Here is a 27152-nt window from a genome sequence, read left to right on the forward strand (position 1 = left end):
AATTTACGCTCGGCGATGATGGATCAGTCTTGACTGGATATGTTATTTTATAGATAAAGATAGCAGGTAATCACTGAAACTGTCAAAACATTACAATAAAACAAAAAAATCTTAACAAGTTTTTTTTAATTAATAATTTATTTGCCACCTTATGTTACATGTGAAAAACATATCTAATATATTAAAGAAACAATATATAAATACGGTATATAACGTACGCGCACAATGCATATACAATTGTCTTTAACGCCACGTGGAGGTAGTACAATCTGAAACAAATATGACTACATAGTATAAAACGAAGTCGCTTCCCGCTTTTTGTCTGTCCCTGTGTATGCTTATAATTAATATTTTATTAAAACTATGAAACGGATTTTGATTCGGTTTTTTTTAATAGATAGATCGATTCAAAAGGAAGGTTTATATGTATAATACATGCACAATATAGTTGGGAAACACCGATAATTTTAGAGGTTTCTAAAGTGATGTCGTAAATAAACAGATTTTTTTGCGTTAACATTGCAAACGCTGGCTGAAACTTACGAGATAGATACAAAACAAATAAAATTTGCAAATATTTAAATAATGTCGTTTTCCGTCTCGCATTTTTAAATTTGGACCGATAATTTTTTTTTTTTTTAATATTGATAAATAACCAGTATGTAATCGTTTTGTTTAATTCGTTTTTGAATCAGAAGAAAAAAAAATAGTTTTAATTTTTTTTTTTTTTTAATAAATATTTGAAGTTGCATTTTTGACTTATTTTAAAAAAAGCTAAAAAACGTGATAACTCAAAAATGGTTCACATTTGCATCATGCATATGGGGGTCAAAACTATTCCAAAGAGTCACCCCTATTCCCTCCTAGCGGGAATACCAGTAACCAATAACCCTGTATAAAGACATTCTGTAGTATATTTAGTATCAGCATTGCACCCGCGAGAAGCCGGGGGCGGGTCGCTAGTATATGTATATATTTAGTTTTTTTTTTTAAAACCAAATATTCCGTTATATGTCGGTGTGACTGTTTGAAAATCGAACGTCAATGAACTTTGGCTACAGTTGTTATGTCCCATATATTAGAAATTATACCACCAAACAGCAATACTGAGTATTGTTGTGTTCCGGTTTGAAGGGTGAGTGAGCCAGTAGGTAGCCAGGGTGAGTAACTACAGGCACAAGGGACGTAACATCTTAGTTCCCAAGGTTGGTGGCGCATCGGTAATGTAAGGAATGGTTAATATTTCTTACAGCGCCATTGTCTATGGGCAGCGGTGACCACTTACCATCAGGTGGCCCATTTGCTTGTCCACCTATCGAAATCATAAAATAAATATGCCCGTGGTTATACTTAAATCTGACAAAAATATTAAATTATGCTTTTTGGCGTTAGTATATGTGAGCGGTATCTGCTTGGTCGAACCTAAATTAATCTTTTAAAAACCACTTGTAAGATTTTACTCGATTTGATTTGATCATACTAACCGTTGGTGCAATTTTTTGGCTTTCGGCAGAGTTGATTCATCTTCCTTACAATAAAATTCACGAATTCCCTTCATGTAATTCCTCATATAATCGTCAACATTTATCGTCTGAAATAAAAAAAATGACCGCATTGAATACAACAGTTCCCGCTTTCTCCTTTCTTTGGGGTATATAAATAAGGATATATCAAAGTAGAATTAAAGATAAACAAACCTTAGATTTACGTATTTCATGCGATTTGCTAATAACTCAGCTATATCGTGCACTACTAAGAGTTTATGATTGATATATCTTTATTTATAATACAACACTATTACGCTTAACTACTTATTTCCACTTTAATTTTGCTTCCAAAATTCCGATAACGGTTTAGTCGACGTTCAAAACGCAATTTCTTTGCAAATTCATGGTGTTTATCATAGATTAATCAAGCTCTCGAACAATGATATCGCGTCAATTTGCTGTCAAATGTTGTTTATTTAACTTTTCTCCTCTTATGGTTGGAAAAGAGTATATATATATATATATATATATATATATATCTCCGTGACGTAATGAGTCACGTGATCGTAATCGTTTGAAGGGACAACTGTCACATTTGGAATTCTTAGGAGAGCGAGGAGTCGGAAGCTAATTATTATTATAGATAGCGATACAGTTCGGGCCTTCCGAACGGGACCGTTGGTTCACGCAACTCGGATAGTTATAATATACCTACTTTATAATTTGTGATTGCTGATTATCTACATAAAGTACAAGAATTGTCATATTGTATCGTCGTGGTTAATGCCTGAGACCTACGCCATGAACCCTGTGCAGAAGCTTATACCGATGACGGGCGTGCCGCTGATCTATCGCATTCGCCATCATATATATATACATCTGTATGTGATGCCGCGTTCGGAGACAAAGTTAGCAAAATATTAAAGCAATACATACCGTGATATTGGTATAAAATATTTCTCGCTCTTCTTTCGATATACGATTTTCCATAGACATGAAATAATCATTCTTAAACGTCCAATTTCTTGCAGTGTAATAATCCAACAGATCGAGACCAGCGTGAAGACGCTTGATCACATTTACCATGCTGAAATTATTAAAAAAAGAGTTACAGCATAAAGTGGAATAAAGCCCACGATGTTGTTGATGTTCGTATATACTTGGAGCTTTCATCCCACACTTGCAGGTTTCCTCACAAAAAATAAGCTGGACAAATTAAAATATAAGTAAAAGTGCGTGGATGCTTATGTGACCTTAAAGATCATGGCTAATTGAGCACAGTGATTGTCAAATCAGTTGAGGTATCTCGTAATAGGCTTTCAAAACCGTCGATACTATCCGTCGAGTCTATGTAGATATTAATAATCATTGGTTGATTCGCTTCGCTTCGAAGGAACAACCAGGAATCCAAAAAATAAACAGCCACAAACCGTATACGGATGATTAGTTATGTTCGTAATTTCACACAAAGAAAAGATTATTTCATTTTATATGTATGGAAAAAAATATTTAGATTTCTAAGTTTTTTTTAATGGCATTGGTTGACGGACGAGCATATGGGCCACTACCGCCCATAGACAAAGGCGCTGTAAGAAATATTAACCATTCCTTACATCACCTATGCGCCACCAACCTTGGACTAACTAAGATGTTATGTCCCTTGTGCCTGTGATTACACTGGCTCACTCATCCTAACTTCTAACCGGAACATAACTATACAGAGTACTGTTATTTGGCGGTAGAATATCTGATGAGTGGGTGGTACCTACCCAGACGGGCTTGCACAAAGCCCTACCACCAACTAAATTTCTTATAACTTAAACTTACAATGTCTTTTTGCCGAGAATGAACAAAATTAAATCTATGAAGTAAGCTGGTAGGGTGTGAGTGAAGAATGCGTCAATTTGATGTTCAATTTTGTATTTTTTTCCCGTCGCTACCGGATACCATAGGCTGTAGGACAATGGGTATTCTTTCAAATATTTCCTCCCTGAAAAAAAAGCATATATTGATAGAAAAGTATCCCGAAGCTGAGAAACGACGATTCGTATCAGAAAAAATATAAATGGCCAACAATTACCAATTTTATTTAGATTCCAATCTTTTATTTTGTCCTTTATCACTTGTGTCATATAAGATCGTTGTGTGCTTTTCGCGTAGTGACTAAAGGGAGTTTAGGTTATACTTATACGAACTGCTCTCCTTACTCTTAAGGTGCTGTAGCATTTGAATTAAAATAACAAGCAGATTATGTTGAGTGTAGCCACAAATTCCATTAGGAACGGTCCAGTGGTTAGAACGCGTGCATCCTAGCCGATGCACGAAGCACCGCTTAATTTTCACGAGGCAAACATCGTGAGGAAACCGGCATGTGTATAATCTTCAATCGAATCTCCATTAAATAATATCAAATCAAATCAAACTATACTGTATTCAAGTAGGCTTTTACAAGCACTTTTCAATCGTCAATTAACAAACTATTTAAAGTAAAGCTATCACCGGTTCGGAATGTAGATTCTACCGAGAAGAACCGGCAAGAAACTCAGTAGTTACTCTTTTTGTTTTTTTTTTTTTTAATAATGATTATATGATGTTATCGTAGCTTTTGAAAATAATAAAAGTGTAAAATATGGTGTAAAGTGGTAAAACATTTATAATTATAATATATGTCATTAATTTAATTTAAAAAGAAATCGATACACGTTCGATTGCGTTAAACTATCTTTATGTATATAAATAAACAAAACTGTTGAATACCCTTTTCTCCTCTATTATCAACCGTGTTTTTTTTCGCTTTGCGGTTAGTGAGGAGTTACTGTTCCATTATTTAAAAAGGAGGAATAAAGAATAGAAAAAAATGATTGAATCAAGCAAATTCATAAATGTTTTTGTCAAATTATGAATAATCACTGTGGTTAGTACCGTCTTTACCATAAGGGCTCATCGGGGACTGGGCCCAGGGTCTAGGTCTGGGTCCAGGGTATTGCTGGTAGGCGGTTGAATATGTGATAAGTAAGTGACTACTCCGAAGTGCTAACACGAAGCCCTATAAACCAAGTATGAGTAGACGGCCCTGATAATAATACTAAAATATTATTTAAAAAAAATACTTACAATAGTCAGAAGTTTCCTGCCACGTGATTGCATTTATTCCAGATTGAGTTAAATTACAGACTCGGATGTCTTTCGGCCTGAAAATATCAATATTTATAAGTGAACGCTGAGGTGGCCCTGTGGTTAGAACGCGTACATCTTAACCGATGATTCATGGCGAGTTCGAACTCAGGCAACCACCAATGAATGTTCATATGCTTAATTTGTGTTTATAATTCATCTCGTGCTCGGCGGTGAAGGAAAACATCGTGAGGAAACCTGCATGTGTATCCACGAACGCGCATTGGAGCAGCATAGTCGATCGAAACAATTCAGAAATCATTTTTAAAACAGATTCTAGTCGCAGTATGTCGTTTGTTTGAAGGCGGAGCGAGCCAGTGTGACCACAGGCACAGGGGACGTAACAGTTTTAGTTCCCAAGGTTAGTGAAGCATTGGCGATCTAAGGAATGGTTAATATTTCTAACTAATCTCTATGAGCGGTGGTTATCACTTAACATCAGGTGCCATATCTGCCGGTCCGCCTATCTAAAAAGGAGCTAAAGTCTAACATAAGAAGTTAGTTATATTTTTTCAAATCTCTTTCTTAGTAGTTCAAAAGATAAGAAGATCTCGTGGAACATTTTTATAATTTAGGAATTATAATCTAAATGTTTATATTACGCGTAATAACCTAATCAGATTTAATTGATGAAAATACTTAGACATATTAAAATAATCATTCGTAAACCAAGCACTGTAGTTATTTCCGTGAAACCTTGACTTAGGCACGTGTTTGCTAATAAATTTACTTATATATTTATAAAATACTGCTAACACTTCGTCCACAGATTAAACTCTAAGTTCTGGGAAATCTCTCTTGTTATAAACTCTGGTGGAGTTTCAACAAACGCTTATCAATTAAACTTAATGTTTCGAATCCCGGTTGCTTGCATTGTACGAGTTTGGGTCTGAGATAGGTCGTAGTCGAAAATATAATACATAAATGATATCCTAAGCTTACCCCAGAGTCCTGGATAACTTTACACAACAATTAAATTTTAAATTCTAAATCAAAGAGAGCTCTCTTTCGTTAATCATCGAATTTTTACGTACACTTCTTCAACGACCGCCGCCATCACAGATTCTAGAAGTTTGTTAAAATGGCGCCAAAAAATTCTCCTCGTTCATTGGTCAAGTGACATTCCAATAAGTAATAAGAGAGAGAGACAGATATATGATTTGTTTTGATTTATAAATAAGTGCTTCAAGTATTATAAGTTAAACTAGATGAAACCCGGCTTCGCTCGAGTAAAATAGATGAAACTAAATAAATACGGTTCCATTACATTTAATGTGAGGTGAAACTTTTCCATAAACTTTATAATTTACTGTGGATAAGTTTCCATCGAGTCTACCGTACGCTTGCACGAAATTATTATTTTGAACACAGATTCCGAACGCACCCGTAAACGTCAAACATGGCCGTTTATGGAACTGTCATGTCATTGAATTTTATGGATTTAATACAGTATAAGTAATACAAAATAATGTACCTCAGTATTGTACACTTCAAAAAGGACTTCATAAAATCCGCGATGGTATACGTCTATCTCTTAGGGATAACCCACAATAACCATTTTTATCCTTTACTTTTTACGAGAAATAAAGGCTTATTTTCGAAGCAATTCAGCAGTAATCCTTCTTCAATTAAGTACATGTACATTTAATAAAGATCAATATGGCCCTTTACAGAATGTAAATAAAATGAATATTTTCGAAGATATTACAGATTTATAACGCAGGGAAACGCGGTTTGTATCGTCTAGTGACTGAAAAACTGTAAAAGTTGTAAGACATTATGTAGTATATTGAGTATCAGCATTGCACCCGTGCGACGCCGGGTCGTGTCGCTAGTATAAATATCCTTACCTTTCTATGGCAGTAAAGTATGCCAACAAAATCAGCCCACTAATAGTCACATCAACCGGCATTGTGTCGACTTTAGTTGAATCCGAGCAGTGCATTGTATGCAAGACTCCTGAAAAATAAAAAAATACATTCCGTAAGCCTATTAAAACTGCATTAAAGATAAATAATTGGTGGTCAACACTGCCTATGGACATATTATCCATTCCTAACATCGCCAATGCACCACCAACCTTGGGAACTAAGATATAATGCCCCTTCTGCCTGTTACACTACCTTTGGCACCGATTAAACAACTTTAATGTTCCATCAATTGCAGTACTAGCCAATTCATTGCTTTGTAATGTATGTAGGTATAATTCTATTTTATCAATAAATAAAAACATTGTTGTTTAATTATTTATATATTTATGATTATTTTTATCCTGGCAATAACATAAAATTAGCTCTTATCATTTCGCTGTATCTTCTGGTATAAGTTTTCGGCAGTTTTAATGATTAACCTTCTCAAAGGCAGAGAAGACCTTGGCCCAACAGTGGGACATGTACAGACCCTCACTTTAGTCGTTAGATGTTTATGTTTTGTGTGACGTTAAACAACTTAATGTTATTTCATTTAATGTATACTAATATTATAAATGCGAAAGTAACTCTAGCTGTTAACTGTCTGTTGCTCTTTCACAGCCAAACATTGACCCCAAAATTGACCTGACGATCAGTCATTAAAACGCGAGCGAAGCTGCAATAACCACTAGTTTCGTAAATTAGCTTACCTCTAGACGCTGCGTACACAACACCGGTAGGTCCATTTATATTGTCCACCCAACCTGGCATGGGTTCTTTGAACGCTGGTATCACTGTCAAGATTATAAATTTAAATTATTGGGCTCCAATTACATTCCACCACACCATGGATTAACCTTCAATTTACATGCTCGGTGTCCTTGACCGCACTCGCTTGGTACGAGTGATTGATGACTTCCTCTAGAGTTTTTCTCTAAGTGCTATTTTTATTTCAAATATTGATAGGACCTTTGTAGAAGTAAAAATGCCAATTCATAATTTTACAACATTCAGTTTGATATATTTTTGCACGTGGAGCACAACGGGCGGATTTATGGTTAATTCGCCATAATTAGCATACATACATGAACTTACATACAAAGATCTACAGATATATATTAAAGCACGGAACTCACCAATCGAAGGTCTGGCAACTGCGATGGGGAATTTTCCGACGAACGACGTCAGAATCTGCTCAGCTAAAGACTTCGTGTAACCATACGTATTCGGGTATGGTTTTATTAATCTGCAAATTTTGTGAATTAAAGTAAGCCTGTACATTTCCCATCGCTGGGCTAAGGCAGTTCAACAGTGGAGAAGCTTATTCCAGTACTTTTCTCGTATATCCCCTACATATAGTATATGTAAATATATCAATTTTTTCATTACAAATTTAGCGAATGAAAACTTAGTAGTTCTTCACTCAAGGTTAAAATTAATCATGTTATACTTTCATGTACTATCTCGGCTTGTTAAATTCCGATATAACTCACTTAAGGGGACTACATGAGCTAAATGCAAGTTTTATAATGCAAAAAAGTATATGATCCAATGCAGTAAACCAAATGAAAAAAATATATGATAATCTTCAGGATACATGCTAAGTATTTGTTATTTTGAAAACATGATGTAATTAATTTGGTACGATAGAAAAAAATCACAAAGTTACCTCTAAAAAGATCTTTTAATCAATAATAACTATACTTATATACGTTCCATAATTCTGGTTTTTTGTCAGATTATTCTACAAGCAATATACTATTTAACCTGGGTGTCACTTTTTTAGTAAAATCAATAGATTTTTTTTAAATCCGATATTTTTATTTTCGAACAAAATGCGTACGCATGTGTGCGTAAACGCCGTGTACAGACAATGCCGGCCGAGGCCTGATGCTATACAGACGTGTCGATCTTTTCTCCGCATCATTCATTACGTTACGAGATATTTTTTTGTAATTTTAATTGTAAATTCATTGTTTCATGTTTTCTTATAATAAATTTTATTCTTTCTTGTAAATAAATATATTAAGTTAAAATAGTGTAGTAGTAATTAGGCATTTGTTTTTTTATTATATTATTTGTTATAAATTTTAATTGTGTAAATATGGGAAATAAAGTGAAACGCGTGAGGAAAACTAAAAAACGTTTATATAAATCAAGCGCCGAACATACATATGAACGATATTAAAAGGTAAGGGTATTTAATTAGTAAACATATTTTTTTTTTATAAATTATGAATATTGAAAACATCTATTAGAAAAATGTGCAATCAGTTCGCATATAATCAGATTTTTCGAGTCATTCTTAATAATTACGATAGAGTATTTGGTCAAAGGAAGGAAAACATCAATTGACTTTCATGGGGATCAAGTGACTACATTCGATCCCCATGAACTCGAAGCATTTTTTTTTCATTATAACTACTATGACATATTAAGATACATATTTTTTAAATACATAATTTTATAATTAATAAAAATGTAATTACTAACATATATTTATTTTTTACAGAATAAAGAAAGTCGAAAACAATAACACGGAAGCTATTTATATTGCGTAAGAGTTTAATTTTATCGATTGTTTATAATAAGAATTAAAGTTATGTATGAACTAATTTTAATAATAATAAGAAAAAGTAAAGTCGTAACAAAAAAAATGTAATTGTTGTGAACCAGAGAACTAGAATATTTAGAAGTGTCATTTGTACGTAATTCATAAATTTAAATTTTTTTGTAACGTCCAAATATTACACCAACTTTCAGCTGAAAGTGGGTGTAATATTTATTCCAAGATTCCAGGACATATGTAATAACATTAATACATACAAGTGAAATTAAATAAAAAAAATTAAAAAAAAATTAACACTAAATGTTTTTTTTGTAGTACTAAATAAAAATATTTTAAGTTTAATTAAATCAGTTTTATTTTTTAATCATTTTCGAATAACAGTCAAAAGCAATACAAATAATTCTAATATCCTATCTATTTTTATGAGATTTATGATTAAACTTATTATGATTAACCTTTCATTCATCAATGATTCAACCAAATCGAATTGACAACATTTTTTTCTAGTAAATATTTAGATTTTTTTTTTTTAAATTGAATATATATTTTTTCTTTATGAACCAATATTAATAAAACGAACAAATACTACGCTATATGTTACCCCACGGTCACTACACTACAGATTTCGAACACTTACGATTTTATTATATAAATAGATCATTAAACTTTTATAAAATGTTAAAAATTGGTATGTTTCAATATTTAGTATAAGAACTAATTGTGGTATAATAATATAAATAATAGAAAAAAAAGGTTAAAACTAACTGTCTATTTTATTGTATACAAAATATAAATAAAAATATTGTAAGTTTAATTGAATCAGTTTTATTTTATAATCATTTGTTAACTAACATCGAAAGAAATAAAAATAATTCTGTTGTCCTATCTATTTTTTATGAGATTTATGATTGATCTTACGTCGCTCGGTTTGGCGCCATCTATTAGAATATTTGGGCGTAATCTCGTTACCTCGCTTAACCCTTAGTACACGGGCTTGCCGTTTTTGTCGATTTTGTAAGTGTGTGCGTGCGATTCTCAAGGGCACTTAGCTCTTGTAGTCCTCTTAAGACAACATTTTATAACAATTATAAGCCCAAATTCGAAATTATGTTAGTGGATCTATTTCCTCTTGAGAATCCAAATTAAACTAGCAACTTTTTTACGAGCATGAATCCGATCAGACTTTTATCTTAGATTCGATCTGTGGACTTATAAGCTAGCTACGCCAATAACGAAGAAGTAAGGGTAGCAGAATATTTATACGTGATTGGTAAATTCTAGAAGCTATTTAGGTATACGTTCAGAGTCGGTTATATTTAACTCCTGAGGGCACATATTATTTTCCAAACTAATAGAAAGAAAGAAAGATATTCCCTATTTAGCCCTCTTTTATTTGAAGCGCTGGAGCTGTAAATCCGTCCCTTTATACGTTTACCTACATATGTTTTTACTTACGTTGGTTCACAGGTAGCCAGTAGCTCATCATCCATCCATTTCAAGGATTCAATTACATGATAGGGGTCGTGCTTCGAAGGGTACATTTTTTCCTCCAGGACTTCAATACCGTCATGGCAGAAAGCCGTTGAAACATGGAGAAAGACCTAAAAAACAAAATATTTTTTCAAAATTAAGCATTTTTACTATGTCTAATTTATTTAGTGATAAAGTAACAGCCTCTAATATTCAACTGGTGGGCTAAGATCTTTCGGAGAAAGCTTGGAATATATAGAAGATCTTGTGTAATCAAAATTCGGCCCCAAAGACAAATCTCAAAATCGTAACCGACTATGCCTTTTATTGACTCATTCACACACGTGCACACGCTATCACATAATATTCCGAGTTAACAAAAACGTCTTTAAGAAGTCCTATACGAATATGATCACCAATGTTTCTAAAATATTAATTGTGATGTGTACAATTACAATTGTAAATTTATATAGTATAAATTTCTGTTCATATATTGTTAATAACATAAACATAAACTCTTTAATTAAAATAGTGGAAAAAGTTACTGCCTGTTCTACTTTCCAATCTGGTGGTAGCATAAAATTTTATTTAATATTGCTTCACGATTCAAAATTGCTTCGCTTACGTTTGCAATGCAAAATGAAACGACACAAAGAAATACTGACAAATGGTCCGTGAAGACTACTCCAAGAAAAAAGCGGTTGATTTTGGTCCATGATGTTCTAAGCAATCTTCTGAACATCTACGCAATGTACTCTCTACAGTAGTGTAGTCTGATACGGATAAAATGTTACAGGAAGATGATAGGAATCGTAATAAAAGCTTGATATATAATTATATATTTAAATAGTTGTTGCCCGCGACTTCGCATGCGTTTTAGGCGTTAGTCTTCAGGTTATAGGTATAAGAATGTAGCCTATGTCCTTCTTAGGGGTTGCAACCTTATACCCATCAAATTCGATTCAGCGGTAAACCGTGATAGAGTAACAGGCAGACAGACAGAGTTACTTTCGCATGTATAATAATATAAAATACATAATATAATTACAACAAGTATTAAACATGAATTTTTCTATATTTAAATTGATGCAATAATAAATTTAAATATAATTATATTATTATGTTATATTTATAACGACTTATCCGGCTGTAATATATTAATATATTATGTATTAATTAATATTGTTTTGTACGAATTTAATTGAATAACTACTGTATACTATTCATTAATTGGATAATTTGAATTACAAATCCACTGTGGAAATTTTTACATTTAAAACAGTAGGGGAATACCGTTATGTAAAACGCACACAATTTTGAACAAAAATTTTGACAACAGATTATAAATTTATCATCATGATCACGAAACTAGTGATATGTCATCTCACAGAAAATCTGGTGGGGGTGTAGGGCTTTGTGCAAGCCCGTCTGGATAGGTACTACTCACTCAGATATTACACCGCCAAACAATGGTACTCAGTATCGTTGTGTTCCAGTTCGAAAGGTAAATTGGCCAGTGTGACTACAGGCACAAGGGACATAACTTTTAGTTCCCAAGGTCGGTAACGCATTGGCGTTGTAAGGAATGGTTAATATCTCTTACAGCACCATTGTCTGGAGGTCCATACTAAACAAATATAATTAAAGAAGTAAATAATGTACAAAATTTTATTTTAAAATAACCATGGTTATTTTTATTACTTTTATTATATTTAGACTGAGACCTGACACTCGTGAACAAGACATGTCGAAATATCGAGCTCCACCAAATAAAAATAAAAAACATGGTAAATTTCCCGTTTTAAATATTTATAGTATGTAAATAGTATTCATGATCTCTGCGTAGTTTTGGTCTCAAAAATGCACAAAAAATTCACTGATCAAATCAATTTTATGACACTTTGGGACATTGATTAGATAAGGAAAGTTATTTCATATAGCCCCAACAACTTTGGAGCTCATTCCACCACGCTGCTCCAATGCGGGTTGGTAGATACACATGTGGCAGAATTTCATTGAAATCAGACACATATCGGTTTCCTGACGATGTTTTCCTTCACGGCCTAGCAGAAGACGATTTATAAATACAAATTCAACACATGAAAATTCAGCGGTGCTTGCCTGTGTTTGAACTGGCAATCATCGATTAAGATGCACCCGTTCTCACCACTGGGCCATCTCACCATGATTCCTCAAGTTCCTCTCATACCGTCTTCCATTTAGTAATCCCAATAATAGAGATACCTCAATAGGAGATACCTCTGAAAGAGTGTCAAATGTTATCACAAGCTTACCGGAGACAGAATCTTCCCCTAATCATTTTTAATATTCCTGTTAGAATGCAAAGAAAATACAATAAATACAAAGAATGGCACATATGACACGTCATCTTATATCCCAAGGTTTGTGGTGGATCGATGATACGGATGGTTAGTGTATTTGTTATGCCAAGGCCAACCATCAGGTGTTCCATTTGGAAAAATCTTTGTACCTGTAAGTATAAGAGATTAACTAGTTTTTAGATTATCACCTCCAATTTTTTCATCCTCTCTGCTATTTCCAAGGTCCTCAGAACTCCAACTGTGTTGTGGTTAACTGCTTCTCTGATCGGCATTTTGAAGCTGAAAATATTATGAGACGATATCATCTAGTTTTAATTTTAATTTTTATGTTATCTAGCCAAACTTGGTGGTAGGGCTTTGTGCAAGCCCGTCTGGGGAGGTACCACCCACTCATCAGATATTCTACCGCCAAATAACAGTGCTCTGTATTGTTGTGTTCCGGATAAAAGGGTGAGTGAGCCAGTGTTATCACAGGCACAAGGGACATAACATTTTAGTTCCCAAGGTTGGTGGCGCATAGGTGATGTAAGGAATGATTAATATTTCTTACAGCGCCTTTGTCTATGGGCGGTGGTGACCACTTACCATCAGGTGGCCCATATGCTCGTCCACCAACCAATGCCATAAAAAAAAGCCAATAGAACTTTCGGTAGTGAAAAACAAATTATTAAATTTGATAATAAATTAAAATATACGTAGAAATATACTTAAATATTCTAATTTGACGTCATAAAAGCACATAATTGTTTTATTATATTGAAATTAAATGTAGTAATGTGAAGTGACCTAAAACACGAACCGCCGTTGTGTGACGTCATATAGGCAGAAACTGACATTTCAATATCATCTGGCACTTTTATAAACACTAGAATTTGTATACTGCTCATCAACAATAGCGATTTTAATTTATTCTTTTTCCAAAAACCACCAAATATTTGTAGCTGTTAACGTTGAATGAGTGCCGTTCGTACATACACAACTGCTGTTTTTACCAATATTACGTCACCGAAATGACTGACAGCGTTTTTGCGGGAATAACAAAAGGTTTAAAATTTAATTTAATTTTATAGCAAGAAAACTTATTTATAGAAATCTATGTTTTGTGGTTTTTTTTATTAGGAAATCAAAATTTTGAAGCACATTTTCAAACAGAGTAGGATACCCGCCGTAGCCTAAGCCTAAGCCGTTGTCTATAATTAAAAGTAAAATTTGCGTATAAGTAATTACATACGATGGTAGGTACATAGGTTTTAAAAAAGACAAAATAACTTAAATTAATTCTATAAAACAAAATAATTCTAAAACGTATATGACTTTTGGTCGACGTGAGATACAAAATTTAAAATACAGTTTTTACTTAATTTAAAAATTAATCGTCATCAATTTTATTGTTAATATCACTGAACACATTACTTAAATAACGTCAATAAACACTGTCAGCTGATCCCACGTCGCGTGGGAATGTAACAAGTAGGTAAAGAAAAAAAATAACCACGAAACTCGAACGATAATTACATATCATATCGAGCTGATATAAGCTGATTTATAAAAATGTAATCCCTAATTTTTCAAAAGATTTTTATGATACTATTCTTTGAAACTATAGACAAGGTGTCTACTTCTTGCTCTTGCTCGTAAACTTTAATATTGATCCCTTTTTAGAAGTACAACTATATTGATCTCTATTATATTATAATATAATATTTACTAATATATCTTTATTATATATATATGAATTGTAAATAATAACAAAATTACTCCAAAATTATATCTTAGTATCAATAATTATTTAACTTCATTATATTATAGGGCCATCTCTGTAACTGAACCTCAAGGGTCAATTCTTGGTCCATTTCTCTTCCTTATTTATATAAATAACCTGCCACGTCTTTTAAATTACGAAATGGTATTGCTTACTGATGATACGCTTAATTTTTTTTTTAATAAAAAAAGTTACTTATAGGGTGTAGACATCCGCTAAGAATTGAGGAAATCCTACCCCTAAGGGGGTAAAACGGGGGTTTGTGTTTTATAAATTTCTTGCGGATAACGCCGCAGAATCAGCCAGTACATTATATAGTGAAAAAAATGCGTTTCAACCTGATGCACCAAACACTACTCGTTTTAAGCTCACAGACTTTTGTAATGGAAGATAAATAAACGAAGACAAGTTACCTGACACAAGCAGCATTGTTGAAAACAATTTGACATTCCTGTTCCAATTCCACCATATCTGCGGCAGATATCCCCAAACCTTCCTCCAACACATCACCGGGGATTACCCTCAATTTGTTCAACACCTTTGGATTTTGTTTAAGTAGATTCTCGAAGATCTGAAAATATATATTCGACATGTAATCCTTAAAACGCTATTAGGAAGAATTAGCTTCGTATCGTAATCGTGAAATGTCGACAACCGAATTTTGGTGGTATACCATCATGCCATACCTGAGCGACGTTATGGTACAGGACGTGATGAAAACTACATGATATAGTTGGTCGCTAAACCACAAAATGAGTGTCAAGTTGCTCGAAATAGACAACTTCACGGATTAACTTTCTTGTATCACAAATTTAAATTGTTGTAATAAAAAATTGGGAAAAGGGTGTGGGAGCCAGACATGCATAACTTCTTCTTAGTTCCCAAGATTGGTGGCGCAAGCTACAAGGTAGGTTAAATGAGTGAAGTATTAGGGGGGTGATGCTGCTGAACACACGTATGCACTATTAAATTTCCTGCATTTCCTTTGAAAGAATATCCGTTGCCAAGATTTGGAGAGAAGGTACGGTACCATATGAAAGGTTCTCCTACCCGACACGAGAAGAATGTCTCCAGTCTGCTCTCAGGGCTTTGTCCTTTCTTCTTCCTGACCAAAATGTAAATTTTCTTCAAATCTTTACACGATCTAAGGAGCTTCTCCACCAGAATCTTGCCCATGAAACCAGTGGCTCCAGTTATAAAGATCGATTTTCCAGCATAGTACTCCGTGACGCTGATAGATGGCATAGTGGATCTGCAAGATATTATATGTATGTTATACTTAAATGACTTCAGTATAGAAATACTTCTGACATGTTTAATACTAATTGAACCTGCCGCTTTACCCGCGCAAGAAAACCGTCACTCCTCAGTTTTAACCCTCGAGGGATTTAAAATAATTAGACTCGAACTATCTTCATAGCAAATTTAATCTAAATCGGTTCAGTGGTGTAAAAGTGACGAAGTAACAGACATAGTTACTTTCGCATTTATAATATTAGAATAGACATTATTCACGGCAAAATTTTTTTTTATCAGAATTTACCATTATTTTTATTTTTTTTATTTATAAACATATAATGATTAGTCAAAATGCCCGAAAACATCGCTGATCCTATGATCTTCCGGGTCATACCCTGTTTAATGAATCGCATTACATCACGTAGAGTTAAATTATACTCAAACACATATACAGGTCTATTACGCAATAAATTTATCCAACTTTAGCTACAAGTCCAGTGTCCGTATGTATGTTACTGAATCATGCGAGAACCGCTGGACTGATTTGGATGAAAATTTATATAGTGATAGCTTATATCCCGCTTTACCACATGGCCGTACATACTAACACACTCCCCCTTCCCCTCCTCCTTAATACACAGACGAAGCCACGGCAGAAACTGCTATTTATAACATAATTTTTGCAATACGAAAACTATAAGCTACTTTGATTTTTTTTTGTTCTTTATAATGAATTGATATAATTCACATATATACATTGTCACTGACCATGCTGTAGTATGTTAATTACCATGTTAATTAGAAAATAATGTTTAATTATTCATACTCGATTAACAAATTAGTTCGTTTACTAATAATTATTCCTGATTAAATTGTCCATGTACTTACTATTGAATAAAAAAAAATTTAATGACAATAATAAAACGGCCTCTAAATAATTTCACAAGAAACTCCCTCTTCCCTTATAAATAACTAGTTGTCTGGCTTCGCTCATGTTTTAGGGGTTGATAAAATATAAATTGTCCTTCTTTGTATGTCTGCGGAACTTTATTATAGAAGCGGATACCGTGCCCCAAGAATGATTTATAGACTTTGTGGAGTCGTAAACTTGGCGTTCTAAGCTTATCCTTACTTCTTGTGCACATACAATGATTATCACTGATTTTATCAAAGTGATCAATGCTACTGTGAATATACATAACATTGTTGTAAATATATTGTGACGCAACATTGAGTATTCCTACTTTGTTAAAAACGTCCCGAAGAGATTCTCTAGCTCCAAGATTATAAACAGCCGGATTGCTCTCTTTTGTAAAATAAAATCAGATTCAATATCTGCATCATTACCCCAAAGTAATATGCCATATGACATAATACTGTGAAAATAACCAAAATATTCTGGACGAACGGTATCAATATCAGTACCGAGCACGAATTAAAAACATAAATTAGACGAATTTCATCTGATTTACATGATTTGATTGATTAACGAGAATGTGTTCTTTCATATTTTAATTTTTTGAATAAATAAAAGACGGAAAAAACCTGGACGAGTAATATCGATAGTGTGCGTAATAGACATTGTTATAAAACAAAATTATTCCGTGACGTAATACTATATAAACATAGTATTAACTTCATAAAATTGTTTACTTAATTCTAATCATTATGCGATACGATTATTGCACCACCTATCGTATTTTTTTTAAATATAATTAGGCAGACGAACGAATGGGACCGCCCGGAGACATTTACGATGTAAGAAATGTTAACGATTCCTTAGATCGCCAATGCACTACCAAACTTGGGAACTATGATAATAATAATATATAAATAAATAAATATTGGACAACATCACATACATTAGCTTTAGCTACTTACATTGGGATCAAAGTGGATCCCAATGTAAGTAGCTAAAGCACTTGTGTTATGGAAAATCAGAAGCAACGACGGTACCACAAACACCCAAGACAACATAGAAAACTAATGGACTTTTAGGATATAAGTCTGTTCAATTTAAAGTGAAATAAAGAATATTACGCCTACAATTTCAATGAAATGGAAACTCATCTGGTTAATATGACCCGAACGGTGTTAGTTAAACTGTAAATTTTTCTGTATATATTACGTATGTTTGTACGATTTTCTGCGCTTTTCTCGCCCTTGACGAATACCGTTTAAGATTTTATCGCGTTTTACACTTACAAAAGTAATCACTGGAAAACCATCTCGTATACTTTGTTAATACTTTATTATTGTATATGTTTGTTATAGATTTTTTAATATAGATTTATTTATTATTTTTTGGAGATTTTTTGTAGGCCCCGACAAGGCACTACAAGGTAGTTCGACGACCTGATTAAGGTTGCGGAAAGCCGCTGGTTGCGGGCTGCACAAGACCGGTCGTTGTGGCGATCTTTGGGGGAGGCCTATGTCCAGCAGTGGACGTACTTCGGCTGAGAGAGAGAGAGAGAGAGAGGGGGAAGAGAGATATATTTTTTGATTTCACAGTTTTATAAATTAAAGCAAACGTTTAATCTTCGATTTCATTTATATAAGCTTGATAATTTTATTATAATATTGATTATTATCGATAAAATGCCATATCACCAGAATTCGGTTGTCTGAAAGAGATGGTTAATTAACCATAAGTCCACCCGTTGAACAACTCATCAAATATATTTTTTTATTTTTATTATTTTATTTATTTTAGATTTGTTTTTTTTTTTGTGTTCAGTCCTAAGAATACTGCATTTTAATATCACATTACACACATTACCAGCCTGTAAATTTTCCACTGCTGGGCTAAGGCCTCCTCTCTCCCTTTGAGGAGAACGCTTGGAACATATTCGACCACGCTGCTCCAATGCGGATTGGTAGAATACACATGGGGCAGAATTTCGTTGACACATGCAGGTTTCCTCACGATGTTTTCCTTCACCGCCAAGCACGAGATGAATTATAAACACAAATTAAGCACATGAACTTTCAACGGTGCCTGTCTGGGTTTGAACCGGAAATCATCGGTTAAGATGCACGCGTTCTAACCACTGGGCCATCTCGGATCTTTTTATTATTTTTCTTGTGTACAATAAAGTATATTAACATTAACATAATATTTTTTAAAGCGTTAATATAACGTCATTAGGAAATGTAATGCGATTACTAATTTAAACGCAAACCAAACTTTAGTCTCCATTGAAATTAGCACCAAAATCGTCCAAGTATATTCTATAAATAACTTTTTATTATTTAATTATTATATAAATATTAATTATTTATCACCAAAAAAAATTAATTAAATAGAACTTACAAGTTCCACGTATTATAAGTCAGAAAATCCATAAAATTGTGCTCCTCTTTATGTACGTATAAAAGTAGCATTGGAATGCTTAATGCAAAACTTTATGTTACGTATTGAGTTAAAATAATGTCAATTTGTAACTTAATCGGTATTTATATTTATTTAAGTGTCCGTAACTTTAGCTTACCTATGAAATCGAATTTATTTTTTATATATTTAAACATTTTTATATAACATAAAAAAGAAAAAATCTTTATAACTGTAGATTTTACATGGAATAAAAAGGCTTTTCTATTTATTTATATAACTTTAGCCATGGGGCGGAGAGAGCGCAGCATACGCGCAGAGACAATTACATGATCAAGAAGAAGGCTGTGAGAAAAAGCCTCTGACGTCAGTTGGTAGTCATTATATGTTATATGTATGTTGTTAAACTTATTCATAAATGCCAATTTATAAAAGTTCACACTCTCTAGAAATAATAACGACTTCGATATTCATCGTTACAGTTTTTCCAAATTCGGAGTGTGTCTCACTAAACTTTTAACCTAATAAAAATGGAAAGTTTAATTAATAAGCTTATTCTTAATTTTAAGTTTTATATTCTGCCACTAAACATTACTACTCAGTATTGTTGTGTTCCGGTTTGAAGGGTGAGTGAGCCAGTGTATCTGCAGGCATACGGTACATAACAACTTAGTTCCCAAGGATGGTGGGACATTTAGGATGTAAGGAATGGTTAATATTTCTTACAGCGTCATTGTCTATGGGTGGTCATTTATTCGTCCGCCTTCCTACATTACCAAAAAAATACATAGCATGTATAACCATCAAATCAAATCAAATCAAAACACTCTTTATTGTACACCAGTAAACATACAATTGAATCACATTTAAGAAAGATGCACAAGAGGCGGCCTTATCGCTAAACAGCGATCTCTTCCAGGCAACCTTAGGGTAGAGGAAAGAAACAATTATAGAAAGAGGTAGGGGTGTACAAGGGAGATATAAACATAATATACGAATACATTAAAGTGAAATAATAATATATTTAAAATAAAATAATGTACAGTACCTGGTAGCTAACAAGCACACGTATGTATGTATCTCGTTAGATATAAATAATATATAAACCATCTATACTTTACGGGCATTTGTTAAAACGTCCACATCAATACTTTATCCATAACACATAAGGTTATACGAGAATAATTTAAATTTTTGGTATCGCGACTGTCTGATGTTTTGATACTACGTATAAAGCTAAGCGATACGTAGATTTATCAATGTCATTATTGGAATGACTATATCTAAGTCATGTATATATATGGAAGAACTGAGCATAACCAAGGCTAGAAGAAAACCCGGCTAGGTAGAGCCCCGTGGTTCCAATATTTATCTACGTTTCAGAGACGTGGACCCTGTGAGGTCAGAAGAAGAAAGATGCTCTCGATATGTGGGGTTGGAGTAGATTGTTAAGAATGTCTTGGAAGGTATTTCGTACCGAGTCCGTTCCTGAAGAACTCTAGAATTGATTTTAACGTCTAGTGGTTCAGGGAAGTAGAGGCAGTAGAGTAGCTTGTTATATTTCAAAATAAGTCATCGTTTGGTAGCTGAGTTGCGTGCGCTAGATGCTATATATTAAAATATAGTATAGCATTGACAATGAAAGCTATACCTAAAGCAATAAAGCATTTATGTATATACAACACTGTTCAATATTCATTGCCGCTCTTATATATAATTATATGTTATTAGTAAATTTAAATGTGATTGACCCGAGTGCTATAACAATTAAATATCAACTTAAATAAGAATTAATTAGCAATACTCAATTTTTTTTTTGCACGTCATAATATTCATATGCGTATATGGCCGCCATTTTGAATGGAGACTATATACTTGCGACGTATTATAGCGTACGGTTGGATGCACAAACATATGGTTTCTTTTTAAATATGTAACTGTCATAATTCGATGCAACGTCTATCCGACACGCCAAAAATTCTCCAAAAACAATTCATCGAAAACACAATTCGCCGAATCACGATTTGTCAACTCATTAACTGAGCAAATTTTGCGGAGCCTTCAATCCGCAAGGATAACCGAACTCTCTGTTATACGAAAAGCATCCGACACGACCGCAAACAGATCAGGTCGTAGAAACGGGTTCAGGAAGGATATTCCTACGTGAAAACATACGGGGATTTTTTGCAAAATTTCTGAATCTAGGCAGTCATATACCTGAACGCTTTTCATTCGGCTTCGCCGTCCTATTGGATTATAACAATAATGGACTAGGAAGTAGTCCTATGTTGGGGCACACACTTTTGCACTTTATGTCCTGTATAATGTACTGGTTTCCCTTGATACTTGTTGCCATAATCAAAATCTGTCAGGACGATAACACAACATGAACAAGGGACTTATCATGAGCATCTTTATTTCCACGGTTGGTGGCGCATTGATAAAAATAAACTCTGGTCGGCTATTAACAATTTCTTGAAAGAAAAGCTCAAGATATCTAAGATCATGTGATGATTGTTGACTATGTAAAGTAGTTCTTCTTTCATTGCCAATATCTGTGGACGAGAGTGACTTCTTGTATGACTTCGAGTATCAGGTATACTCAAGATTTCAGAAAGATGATCTTCCATTTGTAGAGGATGGGTGTTCCACAGGGTGTTTCGTTAGTTCTTGTTTTTAAACTCATATATATTAATGATCTCTCATAGTTTGTAATCGTTTTGTGGGATGTTATATTGATCAAGTGATATAAAATTAATTTAAAAAAAAATTTAAGAACTAAAATAATTTCATACAAATTAAATAAATAACGCATCTAAATATTATATTCTAGAGAATATTAACACACTTGGTCCCGTCTGGGTTAAGATGTATGTGTTCTAACCATCACCGACCATCTCAGCGTTCACTTATAATTTTGTCAGGCCGAAAGACATCCGAGTCTGTAATTTAACTCAATCTGGAATAAATGCAATCACGTGGCAGGAAACTTCTGACTATTGTAAGCATTTTTTTAAATAATATTTTAGTATTATTATCAGGGTCGTCTTGAACCTTAGTTTATAGGGCTTCGGCAATACTTGGTATTGTTGTGTTCCGGTTTGAAGGGTGAGTGAGCCAGTGGAACTACAGGTACAAGGGACATAACATCTTAGTTTCCAAGTTTGGTGGGGTATTGGAGAAGCAAGGCATGGTTAATATTTCTAACTGTGCCACGGTCTATGGGCTGTGGTATCCCCTTAACATAGTAGAAGTACATAAAAATATGCTCTCATTAAAAATATACCAGAAGAAAAAACATTGTAAGTTTTATGTTTCTTAGGTGATCAAAGAAACATTAGTGTCGTTAATCTTGCACTTTAAGTTTGTCATATTTATTTATCTACTAATCATACGGAGATGTGTTGTCCGTGAGTTTGGTATATCTATTCTATGTTTTGGATTCAAATTATATTTTATGAGTTGCATACAGAACCGGATAACAGGCTAGAGGTGCTGGTGTCAAAGAGGGTGTAATTATTATCTTACAAATTAGTTTGAACGTTTTTTGTGTCTGTCGCTAAGCAATAATATATTTATCTTTGTATCGGTAATTTTTTAACTATAAATTTGTATCATTATTGTAATTTGACTGTATATAGATATATACCATTAAAATTATTAACTCGTAGGAATGATGACTCTTATTTGTGTTGCCCCCTCTCTAGTTGAGGCCCCAGAGTTTTTTTCTCTCCCCTATGTACGACCCTGATTATTCTATTTGCACAATTTAAAGCTGACAGATGGGCTGATGGTAAGTGGTCACCATCAATAGATAGATATGGTACCATAATATTGTTTGCACATGTACGTTGTTAACACATGCGATATTGTTTTTCATCTTTAATATTATTAATTTATATGTTATTTATTATTATTTCGTATTTTTTTTTTGTTTACCTGTATAATATGACCAACAGGTCATTCCTTTTGAATAAGTAATTATTTTTTTTATGTGTGTGTTCCGATTTACACAACATACTGAATATGTTAAAAAGTACAAAAAATTACTAAAGCAATTGTAAAAACCTAAACGAATAAAAAAATTCCATCGCAGCATAATTTGATATAAAAGAAAATAACATGGAAAAACATATAATTATAATTACAAAAAAAAAAAAAATTTTTTTTTTATTTTCGAATTCAAATAAAATGAACGAATGAGTAATTTTATTATGCCTAATATGAAAATAATTTTAATCATAATCGTAAATTATAATTTAGAAATTGTATGACATTTAATAAATACTTACCCAGATATAAATAATATAATTCCTTGTTAAAAAGCACTAATGACCCTCCACTGTCTGTGCTAAATGATTACTGACGTAAAAAAAAGTGATGCACTGTATAAATCCAGTATTTTTTTATGATAGGAAAAGATGTGTGCGTCGATAACACATATGTTATAAACTTTAATGAAAACATAAATAAAAATTAAAAAAAAAAAAAAAACAGTACGAAAATAAAATAAAGGTTGATTTAAATCGAAAAAAAATATAATAACTAAATTGCAATTGATGTCAGTCCATAGCTTTTAAATTTATTTGTCTTATGATGATCTAGATCTTTATTTAACATGACGCTTTACACAGAGCATGGCATATACTTATAAATAGTAAAAAAGGGATCCAAAAGGAAATGCCAAAACATCTACAGTAATTTTTTTTTTAAATAGAAATTTATTTTTTTATTTTTAAATAGTTTTATAAAATTGTCAACTGATGTTTAATTTTTTTTTATTGAAAATTAATTTTATGTCTTCATATATTTAGCGTAGTCTTCGTTATTCGTAGCCTTCGGGTAGTTAATAGCAATGTAGCAAACTATTGAATAACGCCTCGTAGACACTAGTCCTACCCGTAAACAAAACGACATGTTTCTTAAATATATTTATCAGACGCCACGTGTAACTTGTTTCTTGACTTTGGTAACGTGTAGTTTAAGAATCTACTTAGGGGTAGCGCTTTGTGCAAACCCATCTAGGTAAGTACCATCCACCCATCAGATAATCGGAAGGTTGAGCCAGCCCATTGTGGCATTGGCGAAGTAAAGAATGGTTACAATTTCTTACAGCGCCTAGTGGTGACCACTTATCATCGGGTGGTCTATTCGTCCGTCGTCATACCGATGAAGAAAAAACGCTTTCGTTGAATAAGACCAAATATGTATTGAGCTACTTAAATATAAAATTGAAAAATTTTTCTCCTATAACAATACGTTCTAACATTTACAGCCCTACACGACTTCATAAATCGTTAAAACTAACAGTTAATCAATACACAGTATAAAACAAAGTCGCTTCTCGCTGTCTGTCTGTCCCTGTGTATGCTTAGATCTTTGAAATTACTAAGGTTAAGGTTACTAATTATTAAGGTTTTTGATGTAGTTTTATTTAATAGATAGAGTGATTCAAGAGAAAGTTTTTCATTTATAATACATGCATAATTTAGTAGAGACCACTGATGATTTTAGAGTTTTCAAATGTGACGTCGTAAATAAACACATTTTTTTTGCGCTTACATTGCAAACGCTGGTTGAACCCTACGAGATAGATCAAAATAATGTACCACAGTATTGTACACCGTTAAAAGTTCTACAAAAAGTCCGTGATGGCATACGTCTACCTCTTAGGGATAACCCACAATAACCATTTTTTATCCTTTACCGTTTACGAGAAATAATGACTTATTTTCGAAGCGATTTTAAACAACAGCATTAATCCTTATCCAATTAATTACCTTAAATACATTGTGCATTTAATATATAACAATATGGCCCTTTACAGCATGTGATTTAAATGAATATTTTCGAAGATATTACAGATTTACAACGCAGGACACGGCGGTTTGTATTGTCCAGTGACAAAAAGCTGTCAACGTAGTATTTAGTATCAGCATTGCCCGTGCGAAGACGGGCCGCGTCGCTAGTTATGTAAATATTTTACGAGTTATTTCTAAGATTATTAATACATTTTAAATGAGTTGCAGTTATTGCTACAGTAACGAGATTGACGTCATTTTCGATTAATTGATGCAACAAGCTGCAATTTTCATCGCATCGGGGTCAGGGTTCAGCAGAACGAGCATTTTGTATCGGAAATTTGAACGAACAGGTGATATTTTTTAAAACAGGTATTTTTATGTTACAGCATTTTTAATGAATGAATGAATATTGGACAACATCACATACTTAACTCCGATTCCAATGTAAGTAGCTAAAGCATTTGTGTTATGAAAAATCAGAGCAAAAGGCTTCACCACAAACACCCAGACCCAAGACAACATAGAAAACTAATGAACTTTTTCTACATCGACTCGGCCGGGAATCGAGTCCGGGACCTCGAAGTGGCGTACCCATGAAAACCGGTGTACACAATACTCGACCACGGATGTCGTCAAATTTTATTTTCCATATGTTTCCTCTTTTTTTTAAATGGTATAGAATGTACTACACAATGCTGCTTAAAAGCGAAAAAGTGGCTACACGTGGCAGATTTTAATTTTTCACCTGATGGTAAGTGGTCACCACCGCCCAAAGACAAAGGTGCTGTAAGAAATATTAAGAAAAACATACATGTTTTAACAAAAGGCCGACGTTATTCAGTATTATTTCATTTTTTTTTTATGTTTAAGCTACCTCTACCCCAAGCCCGTCTAGCCGTTTTTGCGTGATTTAGTACAAAACAAAACAAACCTACTATTAATAAATGCAGTTATCAAAAAATTTGACCCAAACCCACAAACTACCTTAGCAACGGCTTTAAAACTTCACAGTATAATAAGAATTTCTGAAACAAATATTGCAATAAAACCAAAGTATTTAATTATTTTTTATTCAATACCATCACATCGACGAAACGTGGCTCAAATGATTACTCGCACATATTTTAATAAAAATTGTTCAAATTGTAAACAAAGTAGGTGGTTAATGATTATGTATGTATGTATGCATTACACAATTCCGGTAATCACATGTAACCTACAAAAGTTTTTTTATTTTATCGTTGTCATACGTATAATATCAGCCTTTAATAAAAAAATTAAACATTCGATTTAATTTTTTTTTTTATTAATATCAAATAATAATATTTGATATAAAAAACGTGGTATCTTTGATATGGAGTGCAAATTTTTTTTTTATGTACGTTGTCAATTTAATTTCCGAATCAACATTATAATATAATATGTATTATAAATATGTTTAACAATTCGTGAATCGGTTAATGGGATATAAATTACCAAAAATATATTATATCTAAAAATCAACTCGAAACCAATTACATTTTCACGTTGAAATTAAGCATCCGTCTACTGTACAAGACTAACTTGTTGATTTAGGATACGATCAAAATAATATCACAAGCTTTTAATTAACTTGCAACACTTGTTAGTATATGTCAAATATTCCGAGCTGAATTAAGAACCGTATCATAATATCGTATAAAAATCGTATCCTACATAATTGAACTATCCACATATATTCAGCTCCGATAAAAATGTTTTTTATTTTTTTATGATATGCGCGACCTGATTGTAATTCTACGTGCAGGATTGGCTCCAGACGAAAGGACTCCTCATCGATCAACGGCAGAAACGACTTTTGACGTTTAACATTCAGTTTACAATCGTACCTTTGTTTACATTTTGTACAGTTTAATATAGTAAATCACGTGACGTGACAAGTCTGTGATCTTCACAGATTACATCGATAATAATTATTGTAACCTTTGTTAACAAAATTAGATTTCGTTCAAAGACAGATGCTAAACAGTGTCTTTATGTTCACGATAAGGTAAATCCTTACATCCGTCTGGTGTTACAAATTAA

The 27152-nt window shown here is 33.1% G+C and overlaps 1 protein-coding gene across 2 annotated transcripts; it reads right to left on the bottom strand.

Moving 5' to 3' along the window:
• Positions 1 to 127: 127 nt before the first annotated feature.
• LOC125074967 (putative fatty acyl-CoA reductase CG5065) lies at positions 128 to 23641 on the bottom strand. 2 transcript variants are annotated; one of them, XM_047686456.1, is made up of 13 exons: positions 23577 to 23641; positions 15765 to 15966; positions 15128 to 15285; positions 13141 to 13231; positions 10596 to 10741; positions 7708 to 7817; positions 7282 to 7365; positions 6512 to 6620; positions 4602 to 4678; positions 3315 to 3477; positions 2424 to 2574; positions 1485 to 1591; positions 128 to 269 (listed from the first exon to the last, which is right to left on the bottom strand). In XM_047686456.1, exons 2-13 carry the CDS (start codon positions 15957 to 15959, stop codon positions 182 to 184), a joined length of 1479 nt encoding a protein of 492 aa, XP_047542412.1. In that variant the 5' UTR covers positions 15960 to 15966; positions 23577 to 23641; the 3' UTR covers positions 128 to 181. The 2 variants fall into 2 exon arrangements, with proteins under 2 accessions (XP_047542412.1, XP_047542411.1); XM_047686455.1 differs by lacking the exon at positions 23577 to 23641 and adding an exon at positions 19267 to 19299.
• Between the last annotated feature and the right edge of the window lie 3511 nt (positions 23642 to 27152).

The sequence above is a fragment of the Vanessa atalanta genome, chromosome 29 (assembly GCF_905147765.1).
Source record: "Vanessa atalanta chromosome 29, ilVanAtal1.2, whole genome shotgun sequence".
Lineage (NCBI taxonomy): Eukaryota > Metazoa > Arthropoda > Insecta > Lepidoptera > Nymphalidae > Vanessa > Vanessa atalanta.

Bases quoted from the DNA above. Each gene is read 5' to 3' on its own strand.
- LOC125074967 (XM_047686455.1), bottom strand. From the start codon at position 19,298: ATGGATTTTCTGACTTATAATACGTGGAACTT. The intron at 10,742-13,140 runs GTGATAATCTAA...TTTGTTTTTTAG, and splicing joins AGAGGATGAAAAAATTGGAG to GTCTTTCTCCATGTTTCAAC. The intron at 3,478-4,601 runs GTAAGTATTTTT...CTTTTTTTTCAG, and splicing joins GCAGGAAACTTCTGACTATT to GGAGGAAATATTTGAAAGAA.